This window comes from Pipistrellus kuhlii, unplaced genomic scaffold (assembly GCF_014108245.1).
Source record: "Pipistrellus kuhlii isolate mPipKuh1 unplaced genomic scaffold, mPipKuh1.p scaffold_m20_p_8, whole genome shotgun sequence".
Classification (NCBI taxonomy): Eukaryota; Metazoa; Chordata; class Mammalia; order Chiroptera; family Vespertilionidae; genus Pipistrellus; species Pipistrellus kuhlii.
Window position 1 is genome coordinate 19,950,892 of NW_023425584.1, and position 22,810 is coordinate 19,973,701.

Consider the following 22,810-nt stretch of genomic DNA (forward strand, 5'->3'; position numbering starts at 1 on the left):
TTAAGTAAAATATTTAACAAATGAATTTTAAATGCCAGACTAGAGTAACAGGAGTAATCAAAATTCCCTTCAGCAATCTAAGCCAAAGACAAATTAGATAAAATACCTGCCCTTATCATTTACTTAGGTTGAAATTATAACAATAAAACCATAATATGCTAATTAGACTGGACAGCCAAACAACCTTCCAGACATCATTCCAGATGAATCCATGGTGGCAGGGGCTGAGGCAGAGTGGTTAGGGATAATCAGGCAGGCAAGTGAGTGGTTAGGGGCAGGGCAGGCAGGCAAGTGGTTAGGGGTGATCAGGATGGCAACCAAGCAGTTAGGGGTGAATAGGCAGGCAGGTGAGCAGTTAGGGGTGAATAGGCAGGCAGGTGAGCAGTTAGGAGTGAACAGGCAGGCAGGCAGAGTAGTTAGGGTGATCAGGCAGACAGATGAGTGGTTAGGGGCAATCAGGCAGGCAGATGGGTGATTAGGGACAATCAGGCAGGCAGGCAGGCAGGCAGAGTGGCTAGGGTTGACCAGACAGGCAAGCAGACGAATGGTTAGGAGCTAGCAGTCTCAGACTGCGAGAAGGATTTGGCCTAAATCGGCAGTCGAATATTCCCTGAGGGGTCCCAGATTATGAGAGGGTGCAAGCCAGGCTGAGGGAACCCTCACCCGCATGCATGAATTTTGTGCAGTGGGCCTCTAGTTGGGATATAATACCAAAGAATATTTAGACAGAGACTATACACTGTAATCACTGCAAATAAGGTGATCTGGAAAAGACCAGCCTTTTCCCATTTCTCAGAGAAGCAGAGAAGTGGTAAGAGTTTTCCAATGACTCTGGGTTGAAGAATATAGGGGCACTTTCTGCTTGGAGAAGATATGAGTAACCTCAGATCTATAATGAAGATTTTTATTATATAAAATTAGATACATGTACCTATTTGATAAATTAACATAAAAAACATTCAGTTCCTGTTTCACTGGCCATAGTGGGTACCATATGGGATAGTACAAGTATAGGACATTTCCATCATCACAGTAAGTTACACTGGAGAACTCTGCTCTAGAGGGCTGAGCTAGAATCAAGAGGTCGATATTAGAGAACAATGGCAGGATTCTGGCTCATTGAAATGAACAAACAAAAAAAACCCAACAACTTCCAAAACTATTCAAACTATCTTCAAAAAGGAAATAGAGTCGTTGTGAAGCAGTATTTCTCTCATCCCCCACCCCATGCTTTTTAATAAAAAATTTTTATACAAATCTCATAAACTTATCTTTGCCACCATCAATCAACAAAGACATTTCTAAGGAATGGCATTTCAAGGAGTCACAATGACCTGAGAAACATGTACTCACCAACTAAATGTAAAGTTTGAATTTTTGCTCCTATAGGAATTTTCAGTTTATTTTCAGGAGGAATTGGAAATGCTCCATTACGATTCCGAAATTTCCCCAAAATATGAACATGCGGCATATACGTCCAAATGGATTCTACCAATTCCAAATGAGAAGTCTCCACACCCTAGAAAATAATGTCAAAGCGAGCATAAGAAAGACTTTTAATTTAGCACCCAAAGCTTCTATTTCTGTATCATAAGATGTTAAGCATGCAATGAAACTTAAAAGTTTGATATGGATGAAATTTACATGTGAGTGAACATGCGTTATCATTCTTTTTATTTGTTTCATCAATTAGTTGATGTCAAATGTTCAAACTAGAGGTACTCACCACTAAGTTTGGGCATGCCTGCAAAGCTTCCAGAACACCTGGAATGCTAAAAGCTTCATGGCCACGCACCCTCCGCCTCTCAAGGTATCTAGGGTGAAGGCCATATAGCTGTTCAACGTCTGGCATCTTCTTCAATAGTGTCAGAAAACTGGAATCTGTGAAGCCTGAGAAGTTCAAAGATATTTAGAGACTAGTTCATTTTTCTGTTTGTCAGCATTTGCACTTTTGCTCCTCCCCAAAAAGTACTCTCTGGTACATAAAACCTCAAGGGGTCCACAGACCCTACAACTGAAAAAAGAAAAAGAAAAAAAAAAAGTAAGATAAGCTCCGCATCTTCAGAAAGCTAAATCCCACCCCAACCTAGGTTCTTTTAATTCTAATAACTACTCTGTCCTATGTTTAACTTTCACTCTTTAAACATTTTACTTTTAATAAAGATTTTATTTTTATTGATTTTTAGATAGAGGAATGGAGAGAGAGAGAGACAGCGAGAGACAGCGAGAGACAGCGAGAGAGTGAGAGAGAGAGAGAGAGAGATAACACCAATGTGAGACCAAAACATCGATGGGCTGCCTCCTGCAATGCTCCCTACTGGAATCCAGTACTTAACCTGGGCATGTGCCCTGACCTGGAACCTCCCTGATCCCAAATCAAACTGACATATGCCCAACCAACTAAATCTGAGCACTACCAATGTCCATTCTCTTTCATTGTACAGTACATGCTGCCTCTCACTAAAATGTGGGTAAAATTCCACCTTCTTCACAGAGATGGTGTGAGAATTTAAAGAGATTGTATATGTAAACCATAATAGTACTATATAAAAACCTGTTAGCATTATTATAGAATCAGGATTTAAACTCCAGAGACAGGCCAGGCGACATTAATAAGCAATTAATGAGATCTTATTCTAGACTAGAGACTGTTTGCTGCTTTGACTCTCTTTTTATATTTTTTGCAGGGATGGAAGCCTTGGGCTCACAGGTATTTATCCCAGTCTGAAAGAAGTCAGCAACGTACAAATTCTTCTAAACTGTTTAAAATGGGAGCTCTCCTATGCTGCTTTTTATATAGTGCACTGATCTCATCTCCAGAATTCCTGCTGGTCTAACCTCCAATAAGCAAATCTAATGTAAGGAATGGCAGTCATTTTCATATTGCCCTAATTTCTTTCCTGTTATAAATGATCCCTCTCCAGAGTAAGATGAATGCTTCCCCTTTAGGATGATTTCTTTCAAGTATTTAAAGACAACTGTTCTAGCCTCAGGTCTTTGCTTAACAAAAAACGTTTAACTAACAATGGCCAACTCATAAGAGTTACAGGTGACTAAAGACTCTCTGGAAAGGATATGGTTGCCCAAGCTGTACAATATTCCAGTGTTCCAGAGGTAATCTGTCCCATGCCACATAATAGGACAGAATAAGACAATTACCTTCTCAGCCCTTCACATACCCTTAAGGCTCCCCGATACCCAGCCCCATCACATTTTCAAAATATCAGGCTCTGGATACTTTGATGAAAGGTGGTTAAAAAAAAGACATTTAAAATTGCTAAACACAGTAATCAAAGGGCACTAGTTAATGGATTTATGTTAACTGGGGTGGGGGGAAGAATCCCAATTGGCCCTTAATTTTAACTCTTCCCTTTCAGATATGTTCTGCTTTTACAAAGTCATCAACTTCCTTTTTTTTAAAAATATTTTTTTTATTGATTTCAGAGAGGAAGGGAGAGAAGAGAGAGAGAGAGACATCAATGATGAGAGAGAATCACTGATCAACTGCCTCCTGCATGCCCCAAACTAACATTCGAGTCCACAACCAGGCATGTGCCCCCACTGGGAATTGAAACATGACCTCCTAGTTCAAAGGTCAATACTCAACCACTGAGCTACACCGGCCGGTTCAACTTTCTTTTCTCATGGTCTCTTTATCGGAGGTCCGTTTCTTGTGGTTAGACTACTAACTTTGAGTTCTCTTCCTGCAGAGCCAATGTCTTATTTGAAAATATCCAAGTCCTAGTACAGGCTTTTAAAAGTGCTAAATAAGTTCCATGCTGGGACTGGTTTGGCTCAGTGGACAGAGCGTCGGCCTGCAGACTGAAAGGTCTAAGGTTCGATTCCGGTCAAGGGCATGTACATTGGTTGCGGGCACGTCCCCAGTAGGGGGTGTGCAAGATGCAGCTGATCGATGATTCTCTCTCATCGATGTTTCTGACTCTCTATCCCTCTCTCTTCCTCTCTGAGAAAAATCAATAAAATAAAAAATAAAAAATTCAAGTTCCAGAAGTGCAACTTCTGTGGCCTACTAGAGCAGCTTTACAAAAATTTGTAAATATTTTTTTAACCACAGGGCGCCATTGAAGGGGTATAGGAAATCATGAAGAACTGCACTGCAAAAAAAGGACACTTTATCTAATGTGATAAACATATATTTAATTAAGGTAATAAAAGGCTCATAAGTATTTTCTAATCATATATTTGTGGAATAGGCTGATATAGTTCCTTTAAAGAATAGAAAATGAAAGCAACAGACTATTAAAACAGGAAAGCATCAGGCAAAATATATTTTTGTAATAGATTTTTATTTATTTCAGAGAGGAAGGGAGGAGAGAGAGAGAAAAACATCAATGATGAGAGAGAATCATTGATCAGCTGCCTCTTGTACGCCCCCTACTAGGGATAGAGCCCATAACCCGGGCACATGTCCTCGACTGGAATCGAACCTAGGACCCCTCAGTCCGAGGCTCTGTCCATCGAGCCAAACCAGCCAGGGCCACGCAAAAAATGTATTTTATCAAACTAATCCAACCTTAATAATTTAGCTAAAACTCTGCCTCCCTACTTGCAAGATGATTCCAATTGCCTACCTGAAGACAAAAGGATATGATGACAAGTTACCTTTGATGGAAACTTAATTAATGCTAGTTTCCAGGTTAAATCCACTTACCACTTGGCATGTATTCCCACCAGCGCCCAGCACAGAGATCCACAACCCTCACAACTCTCAGATACAGGGTCACTGCTTCCTTTAGTTTCCGGGAAAGACATTCCATACACATGATATCCTGCAGAGGGAGGTACCTTTGTGAGAGAAAGAAACTTGTATTTATCAAGTCGTAAGGACTTCCTCTCCCTGATGGGTGATATTTTTCCTTCTCCCATTCTCTTACCCCTCAAATGAAATAAGACCTTAGGAATATTCATAGGGTTTTAAGATTAATAGGCATATACAGCTTTTTACTAAAAACAGATAAGTCAGCACTCAAGTATCCAAATAAAAAATATTGAGCTTCCTCCATAGGGCATTTGGTAGAACTTGCCTTTCTTCTTTTAAGTTTTTAAGGACAAAAAATCTCAAAAAAAAAGGTATGAAGAAAAAATCTTAATACAATTCAAAATAAGAGAATGCAAATAAGATGAGAGTACTGATCATTTTGAACATGCCCAATATTATTTTACTAGAGGTCCAGTGCGGGGAGGGGGGGGGCAAGCGCACATTATCCCTCAGCCCAGCCTGCACCCTCTTCAATCTGGGGCCTAAATTGGCAGTTGGACATTTCTCACAATACAGGACTGCTGGCTCCCAATTGCTCTACCTGCCTGCCAGCCTGATCAGCCCTAACCACTCTCTGGCCAGCCTAATTAATCCCCTGCCAGCCCAGTCGCCCCCAACTGCCCTACCCTGCAGACTTGTCTCCCTCCCCATCCCAACTGCCCTCGCCTACAGACCTGGCCCCCCTCAACTGCCCTCTCCTGAAGGCCTATCCCCCCCCAATGGCCGTCCCATGCCAGCCTGGTTGTCCCAACTGCCCTCCCCTGCTGGCTTGGTCACTCCCAATTACCCTCCCCTGCAGGCTTGGTTCCTCCCAACTGCTCTCCCCTGCTGGCCTGGCCACCCCTAACTGCCCTCACCTGCTGGCCTGATCGCCCACAAATGCCCTCCCATGCTGGCCATCTTGTGGCAACCATCTTGTGATCACATGGGGGCAGCCATCTTGTGTGAGGGCATGACGGTCAATTTGCATATTACCTCTTTATTATATAGAATAGCTTTTCCAGATCCATTTTCTGTAGTGGCTAAAAAATTCCTCTCTGCTCTCTCAACACCTCCCAAGAAACTATTTTCTCAGATATGTACAGTAATTTTATAGTATATAATTTTCCCTAGATATTTTACCTTTCCAATTATACTCTTTGATAAAAGTATTTCTTTTTTTTTTAATATATTTTATTGATTTTGTACAGAGAGGAAGGGAGAGAGATAAGAGAATTAGAAACATCGATGAGAGAGAGTCATCAATCAGCTGCCTCTTGCGCGTCCCCTACTGGGGATATGCCCGCAACCAAGGTATTTCTCTTGACTGGAATCGAACCCAGGACCTTTCAGTCTCCAAGCCGACGCTCTATCCATTGAGCCAAACTGGTTTCGGCTGATAAAAGTATTTCATAAGCATTAAGTGAGAACACTATCTGAATTGCAATTCCTCTTTTCCAACCTCATTTTATTTTCCTTCTTGAAAATTTTCAATTAACCTTTACTTTGCTGTTTCCAATAATACCAACATATATTTTGTAAGATCAGAAAATATCATTCTCTTTTCAACACCCTTCCATACACACTTATATTAGCTTTTTTAAAAAAACATACAAGCTACCCTTTATGGAGATGGTATCATGTCACAGATGGAAATCACTGCTTCACAACTTTTCAAGGTAGGCTATTCAATGTTTGCCATACAGCTCTCCCATCCTTTCTTTCCTTTTCTGCTCTGTTGTGTTCCCTATCCCTCTATCAGTTGATTTTGGCCAATGTCAAGTCCAGGCAAAGACTTTCTGAATCACCTATTTGAATTCTTAAAAGTCCCTCATTGATTCCTTTAACCCTACCCCTACCTACACTTCTCAAAATAGTCCCTTCATTAAATTATCTTCAAATTCCAACTTGGTGTATCTTGTTCCCTGCTAGAATCCTCATTGATAAAGTAGGTGTTATAATTATTCCATTTTGCAAGTGGTGAAATTGGCTCAGAAAAGAACCTGCAAAAAGTCAACAGCCAGATAAGAGGAAGAGCAGAGATGTCAACACAGCTGGGTATGAGTCTAATTCCTAAAAATTAAGCTAATTCTAAAAGAAAAATCCAACAATGTCTGATGAATATTTCTCTACTCCACTTTTTTCCTACCTCTATCTCTTCTCACTTCCCTTTTAAAACTATTTAAAGAGAATCAAATCAAATAATTTTCTTTACAAAAAAAAAGTATTACTGCTAATTTAATTTACAGTCTCCATAACTTTAAGGGAAGCAGGACAATTTTCAGAAACTATATAACTACACATTTTATAAACAATGAAAAATATTGAATTTTGTTTTGCCACTAAAACACTTTCCCCCAAATCATTGTTATATAAAGTATTTGCCTCAGTTAATATTATATTCCCTTTAAATACAAATAGGTCAGTAATCACACGAAGTTAATCTTACATTTGCCCTCAGAAAAATAAGTTATTTTTTTTCTTCACAGATAAACAGTCAATGGGCTGGAGTTCAAAAGGCAGAACAAATAGATTTTAGAAAAGATGTGTTTAACATGGCACACACAGCAAAGATTAGGTTTCTTTTAAGGAAGCCATAGTTTTACTTATTTCATGAAAACATGTTAAGTAATTATCAAAAACTAAAACATGGATCCTCAGATAAAAACTTTAGCAGCTTAAAAATAATTTTTTTAGAATGAACAGCTGATACCAAATTTAAGTATTCAGCTTAGTTCACAGTTCTTTACATTCTTCCAATTTGCTGCATGTTTTTGCATTATAACCAGAATAACATCCTTGTGCTTGACTCCAACCCTTCCATATTTAAGTATTCTATTTGAACTGTATAATGTTATTTGATCCACTCTTAACTTAAAATACGATCCAATTTGTTCATACTATGTCCTTCCATCATTCACAAATGTCTAACTCACATGCCTAGAAACAATTTTATCTTTGATTTCTTCTGGAATTTTAATAGCTTTATTGTTTATTTCATTGATGTACTTAGAATTTAGTTGTCAGCTATGAGGTAAGAACATGCTTTTATTATTTTCTCCAAATGTTTTTCAGTTTGTGACATCATCAATGAATAATAACCCACATTGCTTTTCCTCAGTGATATGAATACCAAGCTTACTATAAACAAGATCCCCACATATATTTGAATTTACATATGGAGCCTACATCTGGAGTTTATCTATTTTACCCTACTGCCTGGATATCTTCTCCAATTCCGAATCTTTAATTATTGTATATTTTTTTAATGTATTTGAATATCTGATAAGGGTACACTCTTTTTTCAAAAAATTTTGGCTATTCTAATAGAGGTTTTTCTGTAAGATGAACTTCAGTTATGTTAAAAAAAAATCTGTTATTTTAATTGAGCCACTATTCCCAGAACTAAACTAACAAAAACTACACTATGACACAAAATAATGAACTGAAAACAATAAAGATTAATACATATTTATATTAAAAAATAAAGTGTCCATGGTTCCCTACAGTAATTCTGCTACTTTTTAAAAACATCTAAATTTATAAATATTTGATAATTTTAAAAATTCAAATCATTTCTAAGTCTTCATATGGAAATTTCCCCTAGTAAATAATCTAAAATAATTTAAAGTCCAGATGCTTAGAAAAGTTCACTGCAATTGTGTAAGACAAAAACTGGAAACAATCCAGATGTCAAAACACAAGGGGTAAGGTGATTATCATGTCATAGGAATAGAACACAGTGACCAAAATGACAATTATGAAGACCGTGTAGCAATATGAAAAAAGTCGTAACACAATCATAACCATTAACACTTCCAAGCATTTAAATCATGCAAAGTGTGAGGTGCTTTAAATCTCACTGAATCTTATATAATAAAGAGGTAATATGCAAATTGACTGTCATGCTCTCGCACAAGGTGGCTGCCACAAGATGGCCAGCATGGGAGGGTAGTTGTGGGCAATCAGGCCAGCAGGGAAGGGCAGCTGGGGGTGAAGGGGGCCGGCAGGGAAGGGCATTAGGGGGGGACCAGGCCTGCAGGGGAGGGCAATTAGGGGCAACTAGGCCTGCAGGGAAGGGAGGGCAGTTGGAGAGGACCAGGTCTGCAGGGGAGGGCAGTTGGAGGTAATCGGGCCAGCAGAAGCGCAGCTAGTTGTCAATCAGGCTGGCAGGGGAGTGGTTAGGGGTGATTAGGCTGGCAGGCAGAAGTGGTTAGAGGCAATAGACAGACAGGCGAGAGTTTGGGAGCCAACAACCTCCGATTGTGAGAAGGATGTACAACTGCCAGTTTAGGCCCAATTCCCAAGGGTCACAGATTGGAAAAAGTGCAGGCTGGGCTGAGGGACATCCCCTTCCCCAATGCACGAATTTCATGCACCAGGCCTCTAGTCCTTATATAACATCTTTACTAGTATATCTATCATTGGTCCACAGCTAGTAAATGAGAGACTCAAGATTCAAACTCAGGTGTCCAACTCCAGAAACAAAGCATATTAGAATTTGTTTATTGAATGGATCATGACTGAAGTAAGAGAACAGGGGAAACTAGAAAGACGGGTTTTGTTGTTAATGTTGTGGGTTTTTTGTTTGTTTGCTTTGGTTTCTTTAACTATTGTTATAATGCAATTTGGATAAAAAATATTTTTTAAAAAATTTTTGAAAAAAGTTCATCACAAAATAACTTTCATGTGTGCACTTCATATGGTAATAATAGGTATTATTTCACAAACTTTGGATTCAACCATTTACATATATCTGAATTCTGAGCAAAAATATGTTTGTCAATGTGGATTATGTTTGTCAAAGTGGATTATAGTAAAAAAAAAAAAAAAAAAGTCAGAAATGCTGCCTTATGCACACAGCGCTGTAATAACAAAAGTCAACAAATCTTTTAGTCAAAAAGAATTCCAAGAAGCCTGGAATGTTAGCACAGTCTAGAAAATAGTTGTCCAATAGAAATTTCTGCCACAAAAGAAATAATCTTACCTAAAAATATGGCAAAGCACTTCATGTGAAAGTTGATTCATATAATCTTTTGTTTCCTCTGATACTGTTTCCTCAGGGACCTCATTGTTTCCGAGACACCTTTTAACACTTTTCTTTCGTGGACCCATTGCTGCGTTATCTCCAATATAGAAGAGCAAATCTCCCCTCTTGGTTACTTGAATTCAAAGTACCTGAAAGCAAGCAGAAAACAAAGGAGACTAAAGTAACAAATCAGATGCAGCAATTATCCCTATAAAACCTAGATACTAGTAAAACAACATTTACTTTAAAATACAGACAAAGGTAATTACAATGGTACAGATCACATTCAAATTAATAAAATGATTACACAAAAGGTACAGAACATAGTTTTCTGGAGAATAGTACAGTATATATAGCAATTATTTAGAACTAGTGACCCTGTGCATAAAATTTGTGCACATTAAAAGGGGATTAGAGGAAATAATTTAATATTACTATTTGTCCTTCCTCTATAATAGAAGTATCAGAGATGAAAGAAAATTAGTAAAATGTATATGAAAACCTTCCTCTTGTCAGAGTCACCATGAGACCCAGAGTCAAGTCCCCACCCACCCAAATGCACCTCAAAATCGTGTGATACCCAGACCCAGCTGCCCACACCCCCCAATTAGGCTAGATCCAGACCTGGCCAGTCCCACCCTTGTCAAGCCCTGCCAGGCAGGGGCATAGCCACAGGTCCCTGGCCCAGTGCCAGGTGGGGGAGGGGGGGGGAAAGCATGGTCTGAGATCCTTTGTCAAGCCCTGCTGGGTGAGGCATGGCCTGAGGTCCCCCGTCAAGCCCTGCCAGGCAGGGGCGTGAAGACTCAGGTCCCCATGCCTAGCACCGGGAGGGGGTTGCAGCCTCAGGTCTCCCATCAAGCCCCTCTGGGCAGGGGGAGCAGCCTGAGGTCCCCTAGCCCAACACCAGCACCAGGACAAGAAGTGCACCTTGAGGTCCCCCATCAAGCCCCATCAGGCAGGGGGAGCAGCCTGAGGTCCCCTGTCAAGCCCCATGGGGGCGGGGAGGGCGTAGCCTCAGGTTCCTGCTGATTGCTCGTTAAGGCTCCTTAAGGGAACTTGGCCTCAGCTGTGGGTGAGCCATCTTTGTGATGGAGTGATGGTCAATTAGCATATTCCCTCTTTATTAGATAGGATAAGCAAAAATCCAAGGAACCAGGAGTCTTAGATTCTAATTTGTACTCTGTTACTTCTTAGCTAACTTACTCAATTTCACCAAGCATCAATTTCTTCAAATATAAGGCAAGAGCTCTCAATTCCCAGACACTTGATTGCTATTCTCATCAACTGTACCGTAATATTGCTCTTGCATCCAATGCCACTGGCTTTCAGCCTCTATCAGCCCTCACCGGGGCTACAGCAATGGCTTCCTAAATGATATCCGCCACTATAATGCCAGGGCCTGGAATAAGGCCTGTCACACAGAAGGCCTATAATATGTAATTTCTGAATAAATGCTTACCATACCATACTCCACACTGAAGCTAGAGCTATCATTGTACAACATCCCTCTGATTGCTTCCTAAGTGAAAAAGGCAAGATATTCAAATTGCATAAAAGAAAAAGGACAAATATGTTAGTGTTGGCAGGATACATGATAAAATATTAACAGTAGTTACCTCTGGGGAGTAAGAACAGAGGTTTAGGAAAGCAGGAAAGAGACTTTTACTTTTCATATTCTTCTCCATTGTTCGAAAAATTTTAGATTGGTCAAGTGTAGTTCTTAAAAAACAAACAATGACCAAATCAGCCTGCAAAAAATCCTAGTTTCTAGGATAAAATCTTTCCATTGTGGTCTCAAACCACCTTCCCATCCTTTTAATCCTACCACTTGCTCCTCAGGACACTCACTCCAGCTGCACAACATCCTCGGTTCCCTCAAACCATCATTGATATTTCACCCCTAATAAGCTATTGACTCCCAACTAGAAAGTCCTTCTCTTCATTTCCTTATTTTTTTGGCCTAAGAAACCACTAATTTGTGTGTTTCCTTTAATCTGCCTTCAGAATCTATTAAGTCCTCTGTGAAAACTTCTCCCTGGGAGCTTCTACCATAGCAACTTGTGTAATGTTTTATTCATTAAGTCTCTGCCAGGAAAAGGAAAAGAAACTCAACCTCCTGCCTCTAGGTGATAACAAGTCCTTGGCTCATAATAAATTCTCAAATGCCTAATGTATAAATATCCATCAGTCCTTCCATTACTCATATGCACCCAGTAGCTTCAAGGCTGCTAAGAACCCTTTCATGTTCCTATTTGCTACCACAGCACTCAGTGACCTGAGCAGCAAGCCTATAACCCTGCAAACATGTAATCAGATGTTACTCCAATAAGGACACATCACAAACAGCTACCCTGCAACATGTAAATGACTCAACAAGACTATTAACTAGCAATCCAACCATGGGTTAATTCTCTAGCTATCACATTTTAATGTTTCACATTTAAAAGAATCTCCACAACTCTGCTCTAACCTAAGCAGGTGCCCCTGGAAAAGCTCAGGACGTAAAAAGCTTTCCCATTAAAGTTGCTTAGAACAGCAATCGCCAACCAGTGGTCTGAGGACCAGTGGTAGTCTGAAAGGTCCGGAAGGTTGGCAACCGCTGGATTAGAGCATCATTCCTATATGCCAGGTTGTAGAGATTCTGGGTACATTGGTACATAAAAGAAGCAACCAATGAATGCATAAATAAGTGAAGCAACAAACTGTGATTTCTCTCTCTCTCAAAACTCAATAAATAAATTTTTTTAAAAATCTTCACAATTCTGTTTACTCATACCATGCTGACTTTTTATCCTTTAAATAAAAGTCCTTCTTAGCCAAATCCACACCACTTCATAATTTATCCCTATCTACAATCCCACCTTTTATTGTCTCTTTATATTTGGCAATGCTGTGGTTTTGTGAGTCAGATTTAATAGCTCCAATGTACAACCTACATTTGGATTTTTAAAACATGACTGCATCTTAAATATCATTGAGTTTATAAAAGTCCACTTGTTTGGAACTTAGAGAAATATTCATTCACAGATATAACATTATGCACATCATATAGATGTTAGGTCTCCAGAAAGCCCATAAAAATCTCTTTAACCAACATTAAGCATTAACTCTCCACTAAAGGGCCTAAATTAGCAAGATTAACAAAATTTTAGGTGAGATTATATGTGCACTTCCCATATTGTGCCTAGAATTAGACTTGGTCTTGCAAGCTACCTTCCTGGCAGTACGTAGAGTAGTGACTGGCCCCTTACTCTAAGCCTTCGGTGGGGAAAGGACTTGTGGAGGGGTTTAACAGGTCCTATAGACAGGAAGTCCATCAGTCCTCTCTAACCTAAGCAGGTGCCCCTGGAAAAGCTCAGGACGTAAAAAGCTTTCCCATTAAAGACGAATTTATCTTCCCTCACATTGAAGAAGTCATTGATCTCCCCTTGCCACCACTCACTCTACAATGGACACCAAATTGTTTTAATTAAAGTTGATTCATCTTCATTTTCGTAAAGTACAGCTAGGCCATGCTAAGCATTTCATCCCAGGCAATGAGTAACAGAAGCCTGAGAAGAAAATACCAAGACATGCAAATTCACGAGTGACGATGTGGTCTCCCCTGTCCATGCACAGTCTCTCTTACATACTTTATTTCAGTGGAATGAGGATAAAAACAAGTGAAAACAGGAAATTGCCATGACTACCCTTCTATATCTTCGTTTCTTCCTATCCTTACCTCCAAAATATCACCATTTGCCACTTGAGAAGCTCAACAAAAGTAGGGAAGGTCTAAAGCAGCAGTAGGTTAAAAGGGAAAGAAGAAAGTGGAGAAATTTCAGTTATCAGCAGTAGATAAAGATGATGCATTGGAGGTGGCCTGCAGAGGAGTCAGGGAGGTTAGGGAGAGGTGAGTGTATATATATATATGGACTACAGCTTGTAGCACTAGGTCTTATTTCTAGGATTAGCAAGTTCTGGGGGCTTAGAGTCTAAACCTCAAAGAAATGTCATTCTGACAATTTTATAGAATCCTAGAATGTTAAAAGTGGGAGGGGCTTTCAGAAACTACTCAGTCACAGCGTTAATTTTTTCTGGGCCACAAACACATCTGAGACTATGATGAAAGATGCACGTCTTCTCCCCAAGAGGTAAACAAATCATACACAGACTCATGTGTGCTGAATTACACACATACATCTTCAGGGATACATCAAAGATCACCCAGAGGTCCCTAACCAAGACTGGCATCCTCAATTCTCAGATAGATAAACAGTACCAGAGAGGATAAGTCACTTGCCCAAGGGCATATATTAAGTGTCAGAGCTCAGGTTTGGATTCAGACTCCTCAACCTACACTATATACCCTATCAAGTCAGTCCTCTGCACCTTGGCTGCCTCTCTGCACTCTAGAGATATGCCCCGGTGCTTGGAGATGGGCTTCTGGATGCTGTGATAGAACTGCTGCTGACTGCAACTCTCCTCCCATCTAAATTAGGCTCCCACACAACAGTCAACAATAGCCCTGGGTATCCTAGTCATTCTGGAGCTGTCTGTTTAGCAGACCTGAGCCACAGGAAGTATTATTTTTGTCCTGGAGGCCCAAGAACACTCTAAGTAGTAAACCAGTGTTATTTGTGAGTATTCTTTTAAACTAGGGTCCTCCCATAACATAATTTCTCTTAGACATGCATGCTCTTCTCCCAACCTGTCCAGTTCAAATCTCCTCCCATCCCAAGCAAAACTAAACTATCCTCTATTCAATTCCTTTAGGTTGCTCCCAAATTTATCCCAATCTTTTAATCCTTAGAGGTTTTAACACATTTTGCACAATTCCCACAACTGCTGATACCTATAAAGATCTACATAAATTTACTCACATACTCTCTAAATGTTACAACTAAAAACTTTCCTATACCTGTTCCATCTTGTCAACATCTTCTTCCATCCCTAAACTATTCTAATTACTCCCTTACTCAGATCACACCAGACCCTCCAGGACATGTGTTTGTCTCTTACTACACACTTTATAGGGCTGAGATTAAACACCTTACAACTAAACAGAAAACTAAGGGATTTCCTTTACAAAACATCCACAATTCTGTATTAATTTCTGTTCCCATAGCTAATTAATAACAATCCTCTGGAGAAACTTCATAATTGCTACTACCCTTTTCCCCCGAAAATGAGAGTGTCTTATATTAATTTTTTCTCCCAAAGTTGCACTAGGTCTTATTTTCAGAGGATGACTTATCTTTCCATGTGGTAGGTCTTATTTTCAGAGTATGTCTTATTTTCGGGCGATGTCTTATTTTCGGGAAAACACGGTATCTATCCATCCATCCATCACTTAAGTGACCCATCCTTATAACTCAATTATTTATTTACTGCCAAAAAAGTGCTAGATGGTGACAAACTTTCTCCCCATGAATCTCACAGTCTCAGAGTGGAGATAGATTTTACCACCAGTGTCGTACAACTCAGTCATTTTAATTATTATATCTTACTTTTCATTATTCTCATCAAAAATACCTTATCCTAGCCCTAGCTGGGTTGGCTCAGTGAATACAGTGTTGGCCTGTGGACTGAAGGGTCACAGGTTCGATTCTGGCCAAGGGCACATGCCCAGGTTACAGGTTCCACCCCCAGTGTGGGGCGTGCAGGAGGCAGCCGATCAATGATTCTCTCTCATCGTTGATGTTTCTCTCCCTCTCCCTTCCCCTCTGAAATCAATAAAAATATATTTTAAAAAATACCTTCTCCCATATAAAACTACCCAGTGTGCTCATCATTCTATCTGTTCAAGGACTTCTCTGCCCTTCAGACTTCTAATGCCTTTCCTTAATTTCTATGGGCTTCAGCTTACTCCTGTCAAAGTAATCATGCTGTCAATTAATTTGGCCCCATTTCTCACATTAAGGATTTCCAATGTCTCCTAATGAGGACAGCCTCTCTTTCCTAAAGAAATGCCACACCACATCCACCAAGCTGCTTAGATAAAAAACAAAGCACAAACAAAAGGCCAGAATTACAGTAAAGAAAGGGGTTAAGAATCATCCAGCCCAACCCTTCATTTTCTATTGTAGATGAAGAAAGTGAGGTCCAAAGAGGTAAGCTGGGTAGCCCTACCTCATAAAGTAAGAAAATACTGCCGCTAAATGTACCAAGGATCCAGGTCTTCAATGCTAGTTCAAGACTAGCATTGAAGACCTGGATCCTCGCTATATCTCGCTATACATTTTATTTTATCTTACTGAAATATAGTTCTTCTTCTCCTATTCTATGCCTTAGAATCTTTTTTTTACTAAAGTGTGTACCTCCACGCACACAGTAATTTAAACACACACAAAAGTCTATTTTTCACCTAAAGCGGACAGATGATTCACAGCACTGTATATTTTAGAGAGGGAAAGAGCTTTAGGAATCACCTGAACCAGTAACTGTCAAAAATGAAAGTTAAAAATCACAAGCACAGATTTTTCAATCTATATGACTACATGTGTACCCTCCAAACCCACCCTTTCCCTCCCCCGGAAAATCATGGCCTTCTAGAGCCATTCTTCATTCTTCAGTTGTGCTGGGGTTATGGGAAAGGGAATTAAGAGCCAGTGACTTGACCCAACACTTTACTTTGCCAGATGAGAAACCTCAAGTCCAGAGAATGGTATAGATTTGCTCGAAGCAAACCGGTAAGATTTTTACGACACATAAACAAGGTCTCCTATTTTTTAACATTTTACACTGCTGATACTGGTTTATAAAACAAAGTCTTCAGGGCAGAGAGCCCCAAAGGGAGCACAGGAACCTTCCTAGGAGCCCAGCTACCCTTGGCTAGCTTGGTGTCTGAGAAGAAACACGGTAGACATCCCTTATCAGTGACCTCCTGACTATGCAAGATGCAGGAAAGACATGCTTTTCAGGTCTGTCTTCAAGGAAAGAGAGTTGAGAATCCGATTTCCTGAGCTAGGAGGGCCATCAGAGGCATCCAACACATTCATTTTACAGATAAGCAAGCAGTGCCGCAGAAAGGCTCAAGGACCTGGGCAGTCAGTAAGACTGGAACTCGGGGCTCCGGACCCCCGAGCTGGCGGCCACTCAAGGATGTATTCGTCGGGTCCTGCTCAGGGTCATCCCCTCCGTACGCGGACGACAGGCCTTCTTCAATCCCCTGGCTTAAGCACCGACTAAATATTAACGTCCTGGAATTCGTGATGCCCAGAATGAAACAAGTCAGGTGCCTCTACTTGTCTAGGCCAAACCACCCCTATTTTGTTCAAGGAAAGAGCGTGTTCCGAATGCTGGTACCTTGGACCAGGTTCAAGTGAGGAGGCAAACCCCACAAACAGGGCCTAGGAGGCCGAGAACCACAAGCCCAGCCCCTGCTCTCCCGGGAGCCATAGGCCCAAAAGGGGCCCGAGACGCACAGCCGGGAGGTCCGGGGCCCGGGAGCCGCCGTCCGGCCGCCCCCACCCCGCGGTTCGCGCCCCGGCTCCGCGGAGCGCCTCCCGCCCGCGGGCCCCCGGCCACCGCCTACCTACGCCGGCCCGCCGCCTGTTATTGTGGTCGAGAGGGAGGGAAAACTGCGACCGAGGCTTCCCGCGGCCCCCACCGACGCGGCACTTCCGCTTCCGCCGCCGCCCGGGCACTTCCGGAATGTGGTCACCCTGGCTGGGCGCGCGCCGGCGTCCATGTTGGGTGTGGAATGCAGGCGTCAGGGCGCAGGAGCCATGCTCAGTGTGGCCTCCCAGCCCCTCCCTCCCTCCCTTCACACACACACACACACACACACACACACACACACACACACACACACACACACACACACACACACACACACACACACACACACACACACACACACACACACACACACACACACACACTCACACACTCCTGACACGTGACAGTGCCGGACGGAGGTGGGTCAAGGGAGAGTTCCTTCCCTCCCTGCAGGGAGACCACAATCAAGCGCTTCACCTGTAAGCCTCGGGTGTGTCAGGTGAAAACGGACATCTTTATGGTACCTACTTAACGAACCACTGCAGACTTTAATGCTAACACGTGCATTATTATTCTGTCCTGATCCTGTGGGTTGGCCGGTTCAGCTGGGCAGTTTTAGTCCGAGTCTCATCCATTTGTGGCCGGAGGTCAGCTGAGACCATAGCTAACTGCAGGCAAAAGTGGGTGTTGCGTTGTTGGCAACTCAGGCTGGAAGCGCCCTTAGGGGCTCTGGTAGAGCTGTGCATCCAAATGCCTCCAGGGACCTCTCCCTTGCTTTGGGGTTGTCACAGACTCTCCCTTGGTTTGGGGTTGTCACAGACGGGCTCTCTGGTTGGGTTGGAAGCACTCAGGAGCAGGGGGAAGCAACAGGACAGGGTTTATGGTCCAGTCTGGGAGTCCCAGAACCTACTTCTGTCACATTCTCTGGGCAGGGAAGCCACTAAGCCAGCGTAGAGACAAGGGGAGAAGGATAAGGCTTCACCTCCTAGTGAAGGAGTGGCAAAGAATTTGTAGCCATCTTTAATTTACCAAACTACCTCATTTGTTTATTTAGTTTTATTTTTTAGATATATGTAGACTTTGTTAGCACAGGTATCAAAAAGGAAGGCTGGTAGCTCCACCAGTAAAAAGTCTTGCGTGTACATGAATGATGTTTTACATGATTTTTTAAAAATTGTGGTAAAATATAAGTAATATAAAATTTACCATTTTAGTCATTCTCAACAGTACAGTTCAGTAGCATTAAGTATACAGGGTGGGGCAAACGTAGGATTACAGTTGTTAGGAGGTGAAACACAAGGTTATTCTTGTATTATTATTATTTATTAGATTATTTTCCATGCAACTGTGAATCTACTTTGCCCCCCCCCCTGCCCCGTATTTACATTGTTGTACAACCACATCACCAGGCACCTCCAGAACTTTTCCATCTCCCCAAATTGAAATTCTGTACCCACTAAAGGGCAACTCTCATTCTACTTCCTTCCTCTACCCTCTACCCCCATTCTACTTAATGTCTCTAGGTATCTCATGTAAGTGGAATCATACAATATTTGCCTTTGCTATTTTGCTTCTTTCACTTAACATCATGTCTCCAAGGTTCATTTATATTGTAGCATGTGTAAGAATTTCCTCTATTTAAGAATGAGTAATATTCCATTGTATTTATATTCCACATTTTGTCTACTCATTAATGGATTTTTTTTGGGTTGCTCTTCCACTTCTTGATTATTGTAAATAATGCTTCAATGCATATGAGCAAATCTCTCTTCTAGATCCAGCTTGCCATTCTTTTGGATGTATGCCTCAGAGGGGATTGCTACCTTTAATTTTTCCATAGCATCTTCACCATTTTAAAGTCTCACCAACAGTGTACAATGATTCCATATTTTTTACATTCTTGCGCTCTCTCTCTCTCTCTCTCTCTCTCTCTTGTTGTTGTTGTTGTTGTTGATGATGATGATGTTTGTAATCCGCTTAGAACTGTGCCTGGAATACAGCAAAAACCCCACAAAGATGAGCTGTTATTATTTGGTTATTTGGAGGCCTCTTTTCCTTCCTATCTTCCCAGCTACAGTTGAAATTGCAAAGGCTGGTTTCTCAGCATGTGATATTTCTGAAGTACACTTTTAAAGCATCTTAAGTTTTTCCATGTTACATTAGGACATCCTGTAAACGATATTGCAGAGGTATATGTATAGAGAATTGCAGTTTTAAAACCAAACACAAGGCGAATTAGGCCAAAGATAAAGAAGAAAATAAATTGCATGGGAGGCTTCTATAAACTTGAGCTCTGAGCAAGCATTAAGGAACAAAGACTTTGCTTTTTGTTTTTTAAATTTGGACTATACTACACAAGATCGAGGTTATGTTATCAGAAAGTGAAAGCTTAAAGATGAAACTTAGGAAACTCAGCAAGCTTTCTTTTTAACAGTTAATCTTCCTCTGTTTTTTTCCTGTCACTACAGGTAGTGTAAGTCTTTTATCCTGATCTCTAGAGGGGTGGAAATAAAGAAGTTATTCTTCAGGGAAAAATCATTTGAAAAGCTATGAACTATTCACCATCAGCCAACATCTACTAAAAGACTCTATGGGACCTGGGAATATGTTCCACACTAGAGCTGAAAAAATTACTTGGAAACAGTGTCTGTTCCTAAGCAGACTGGGAGACCTTATCTACAAAGAACACTTCTGTGAAATTTGGGAGATCCTGGCACAGTGGTATGCCAGAATGTCAAAGCAGCACAGGAGGTGCTAAATCAGTCCAGTGTTCATGCAGCTGCACTTGAAATAATTGCAAACACCCTCTTCAACTCACCTTTCCTCCTCCCATAGGCTTCTGGGTCACTACTTCTTCATTGTGTCTCTGTCTCATCTGGCTTTAGCTTCTCCCACACAGATTCTTCTTTTTGCGTGTGTACATTTTGTTTTTGTTTATGCATTCTTTTAATCATAATGTGACTCTACCAAACATTTTAATTATCATCACATCTAATCCCTATGATCTCTGAGGTAAGTATCACTTGCCCCATTTATAGGTAATGCAACTTCAGAGAGGTTAAGTATTTTTTTTTAAATGTCACATGGCTAATAAATTGCAGAGAACTATTGCGAAATCTGAGCAATCTGACTTCAAAACCCATATTCCTAATTACTAAATGGTGCCCAGTGCAATTTTTTTTCTCCAAATGACAATCCAATGTATCTTTCTAAAACATTTGTGTAAATTGTGACAATGGCTCCTTTTTGCTTAGACTTTAAACCTCAGATTATATTCTTGTAATTTGTTAATCAGACATCCAAGGCCCAAAATGCTTTAGTCACAGCCTACCATTTCAATCTCATTTTCTTTCACAAACATGTCCCAGGTGCACACAGGACTCACGTCTCCCCTCACATACCTTATGATTCTCGTGCCCTTAGCTGAGGGAACAAATTGCCCCCTAGTAGGCAAAAGATGAATGAACCTCATTCATCTGTTGCAAGGAAAGAAGTGGAGGATGGTGGTGAGGTGGGCCCATCTAAGTGTGCTCAATACTAGGATAGAAATGGATGGCCCTTAAATTCCAAAAGCAGCCCAGCCACCGTGGCTGGGTAGTTGAGTCTCATCCTATGAATGAGGAGGTCATGGTTAGGGCACATTCCTGCCTTTTGGCTTGCTCCACAGTGGGGAGTGTGCAGGAAGCAGCTGATCAATGTTTCTATCTCTCCCTCTACATTCCTCTCTGAAATCAATAAAAATATATTTTTAAAATATTCCAAAAGTAACAAGGAGAAAAGTGGTGTAGTTTTCAAAAGCCCATTGTGTTGTGAGCCTGACACGGTTTATTCATTCATTTAATAAATATTTCCTGAGGGCTTGCTCTGGGGATTGGCATTGCACTAGGCCAAAGAAACAATTGTGAAAAGTTGATGTTTCTGCCTTCTGTTGGCAAGGGGACAGACAATCCATTGACCATACAAGTGAATCGAATCAATTTCTTAAAAATAAACACATGGTTGTCACACAGTTAAGTTTTGTTGAGTGAATGAATTAATGAATATGTAAATCTAATCTACTTAAATTATCCTTTTAAGCATTTAAGTTTAACAAACAAAACCTGTTATTAACAAACCCTTTCCAAATATATGTTTATTTAAACCTATAAATATGGCTAATGATAACTTCTCAAAATGCAATAATAGTCTTAATAAAAATTCTTATCCTTTAAACTTAAAATACTAGGTTTAAATCAATACTCAAAAATTTGAAATGGGAATCATAAGCCTTATCAAATTTTCTTTAATATGCTCTTTTCTTAAAATGTGACAAATAGTTTAAATGAAAATCATAGACTTTCTTAACCCAAAATACTAATATAGATGTGATTTAATCCTCAGATCTAAGCTTAAATTTAATATTTTGGGGTTATAAGACAATCACTTAAAAAGCCATTTTATTTTTCGTGTCTGGGGATTGTAATTGCCTATTAATTGGAGCGGTGTTTGGCTTCAGGATTCCCTTCTCACTCCCACTCCTTCTCTTTTTGGCCCCTGGCTATAAGGACACATGCCTCTGGTGTTAGCAACCTCTATCTCACCATGTATAGAGAGTGAGTACAGGAGATGATGAAACCAGCATTTAATGAAATTCATAGACTAAGCAAAGGGCAGAGGTGGAGATATTGCTTAAGTCTGTGATACTGCTGTGTTTTAATTAAGACCCATCCTGGCTTATCCTAATTGCATGAACCCACACATTCTTGTTTGGCTAAGCTAAGTTTCAGCTGGATTTTCATCACTCTTAACCAAAAGAATCCTGATATATTTATTATGCTGCATAAACCATTGTTATTCTCCAATATTATCCCAGATCTTCAGAAATTTTTTCACTCTAATAGCCTTCATAATGCTTGAGGAATGAAAGGAGATGGGGAGATTCTAACATGTACCGAAGTTATAGAGAGTGGGGCATCAGTCTCAGAAGGTGAAATGAGGGCTGATGGAGAACTGCAAAATTACGGGTAGAGAGCAAGTAGTGGCCATGAAAACACAAATGCCTGGTGTTCTCTGAAACTAAGAGGACAACAGACCTCTTTGTGGACTAGAAAAGTCAAATCATTTTGTATCATTACCAAAGCATGTTTTCCAGAAGGCTTAGATCTCTGGGTGACATTTCCTTGCTTTCTACCAAGATAGTAAAGTTTTTCAGCTCCTGGAAGTATCATAATTTATTATGATACAAATAGTTAACTGTAGTAAAGGCAGAAAAATAGTAGGAGGTTGAGCTTCTGGCAGACCTGAGGACAAGCTCATACCCAGAGGAGGGAAGCATGGCATCCAGAAAAGGTAGTGCCACAGCATCTGTTGTTTTTGTTTGACTTGCATTCATTTCTCCTGGCAGTAGAGCCTCCATATTTTTTGGAGAACAATTCTTTACCCTCATCTAATCCATATATTGGGGACTGCCTCACCCCTAGCTCCTGCAGCGCCATGTAATCCAGTTAATTTTAATGAGAGTTGAGCATACTTGTAGCCATAAGAACTGATTCAGTAATCTT

The 22,810-nt window shown here is 40.6% G+C and overlaps 1 protein-coding gene across 13 annotated transcripts in view; it reads right to left on the bottom strand.

Annotated features, from left to right (window-relative positions):
• Positions 1–17,432, bottom strand: part of FBXO38 (F-box protein 38) — a 54,381-nt gene extending 36,949 nt beyond the window's left edge. For 12 of the 13 annotated variants that reach the window (XR_006740735.1, XM_045576933.1, XM_036423593.1 and 9 more), the window contains exons 1-5: positions 17,305–17,432; positions 9,747–9,937; positions 4,673–4,806; positions 1,727–1,890; positions 1,354–1,519 (exon numbers count right to left, since the gene is read on the bottom strand). Coding sequence is in view for 12 of the 13 variants with exons in the window: in XM_045576933.1 (XP_045432889.1) it covers positions 1,354–1,519; positions 1,727–1,890; positions 4,673–4,806; positions 9,747–9,874 (592 nt within the window). In the remaining variant the exon portion in view is untranslated. Of the gene's footprint in view, positions 1–1,353; positions 1,520–1,726; positions 1,891–4,672; positions 4,807–9,746; positions 9,938–11,247; positions 11,308–17,304 lie in introns of those variants that run through there. The other variant, XM_045576931.1, reaches the window with a different exon arrangement.
• Positions 17,433–22,810: the final 5,378 nt, after the last annotated feature.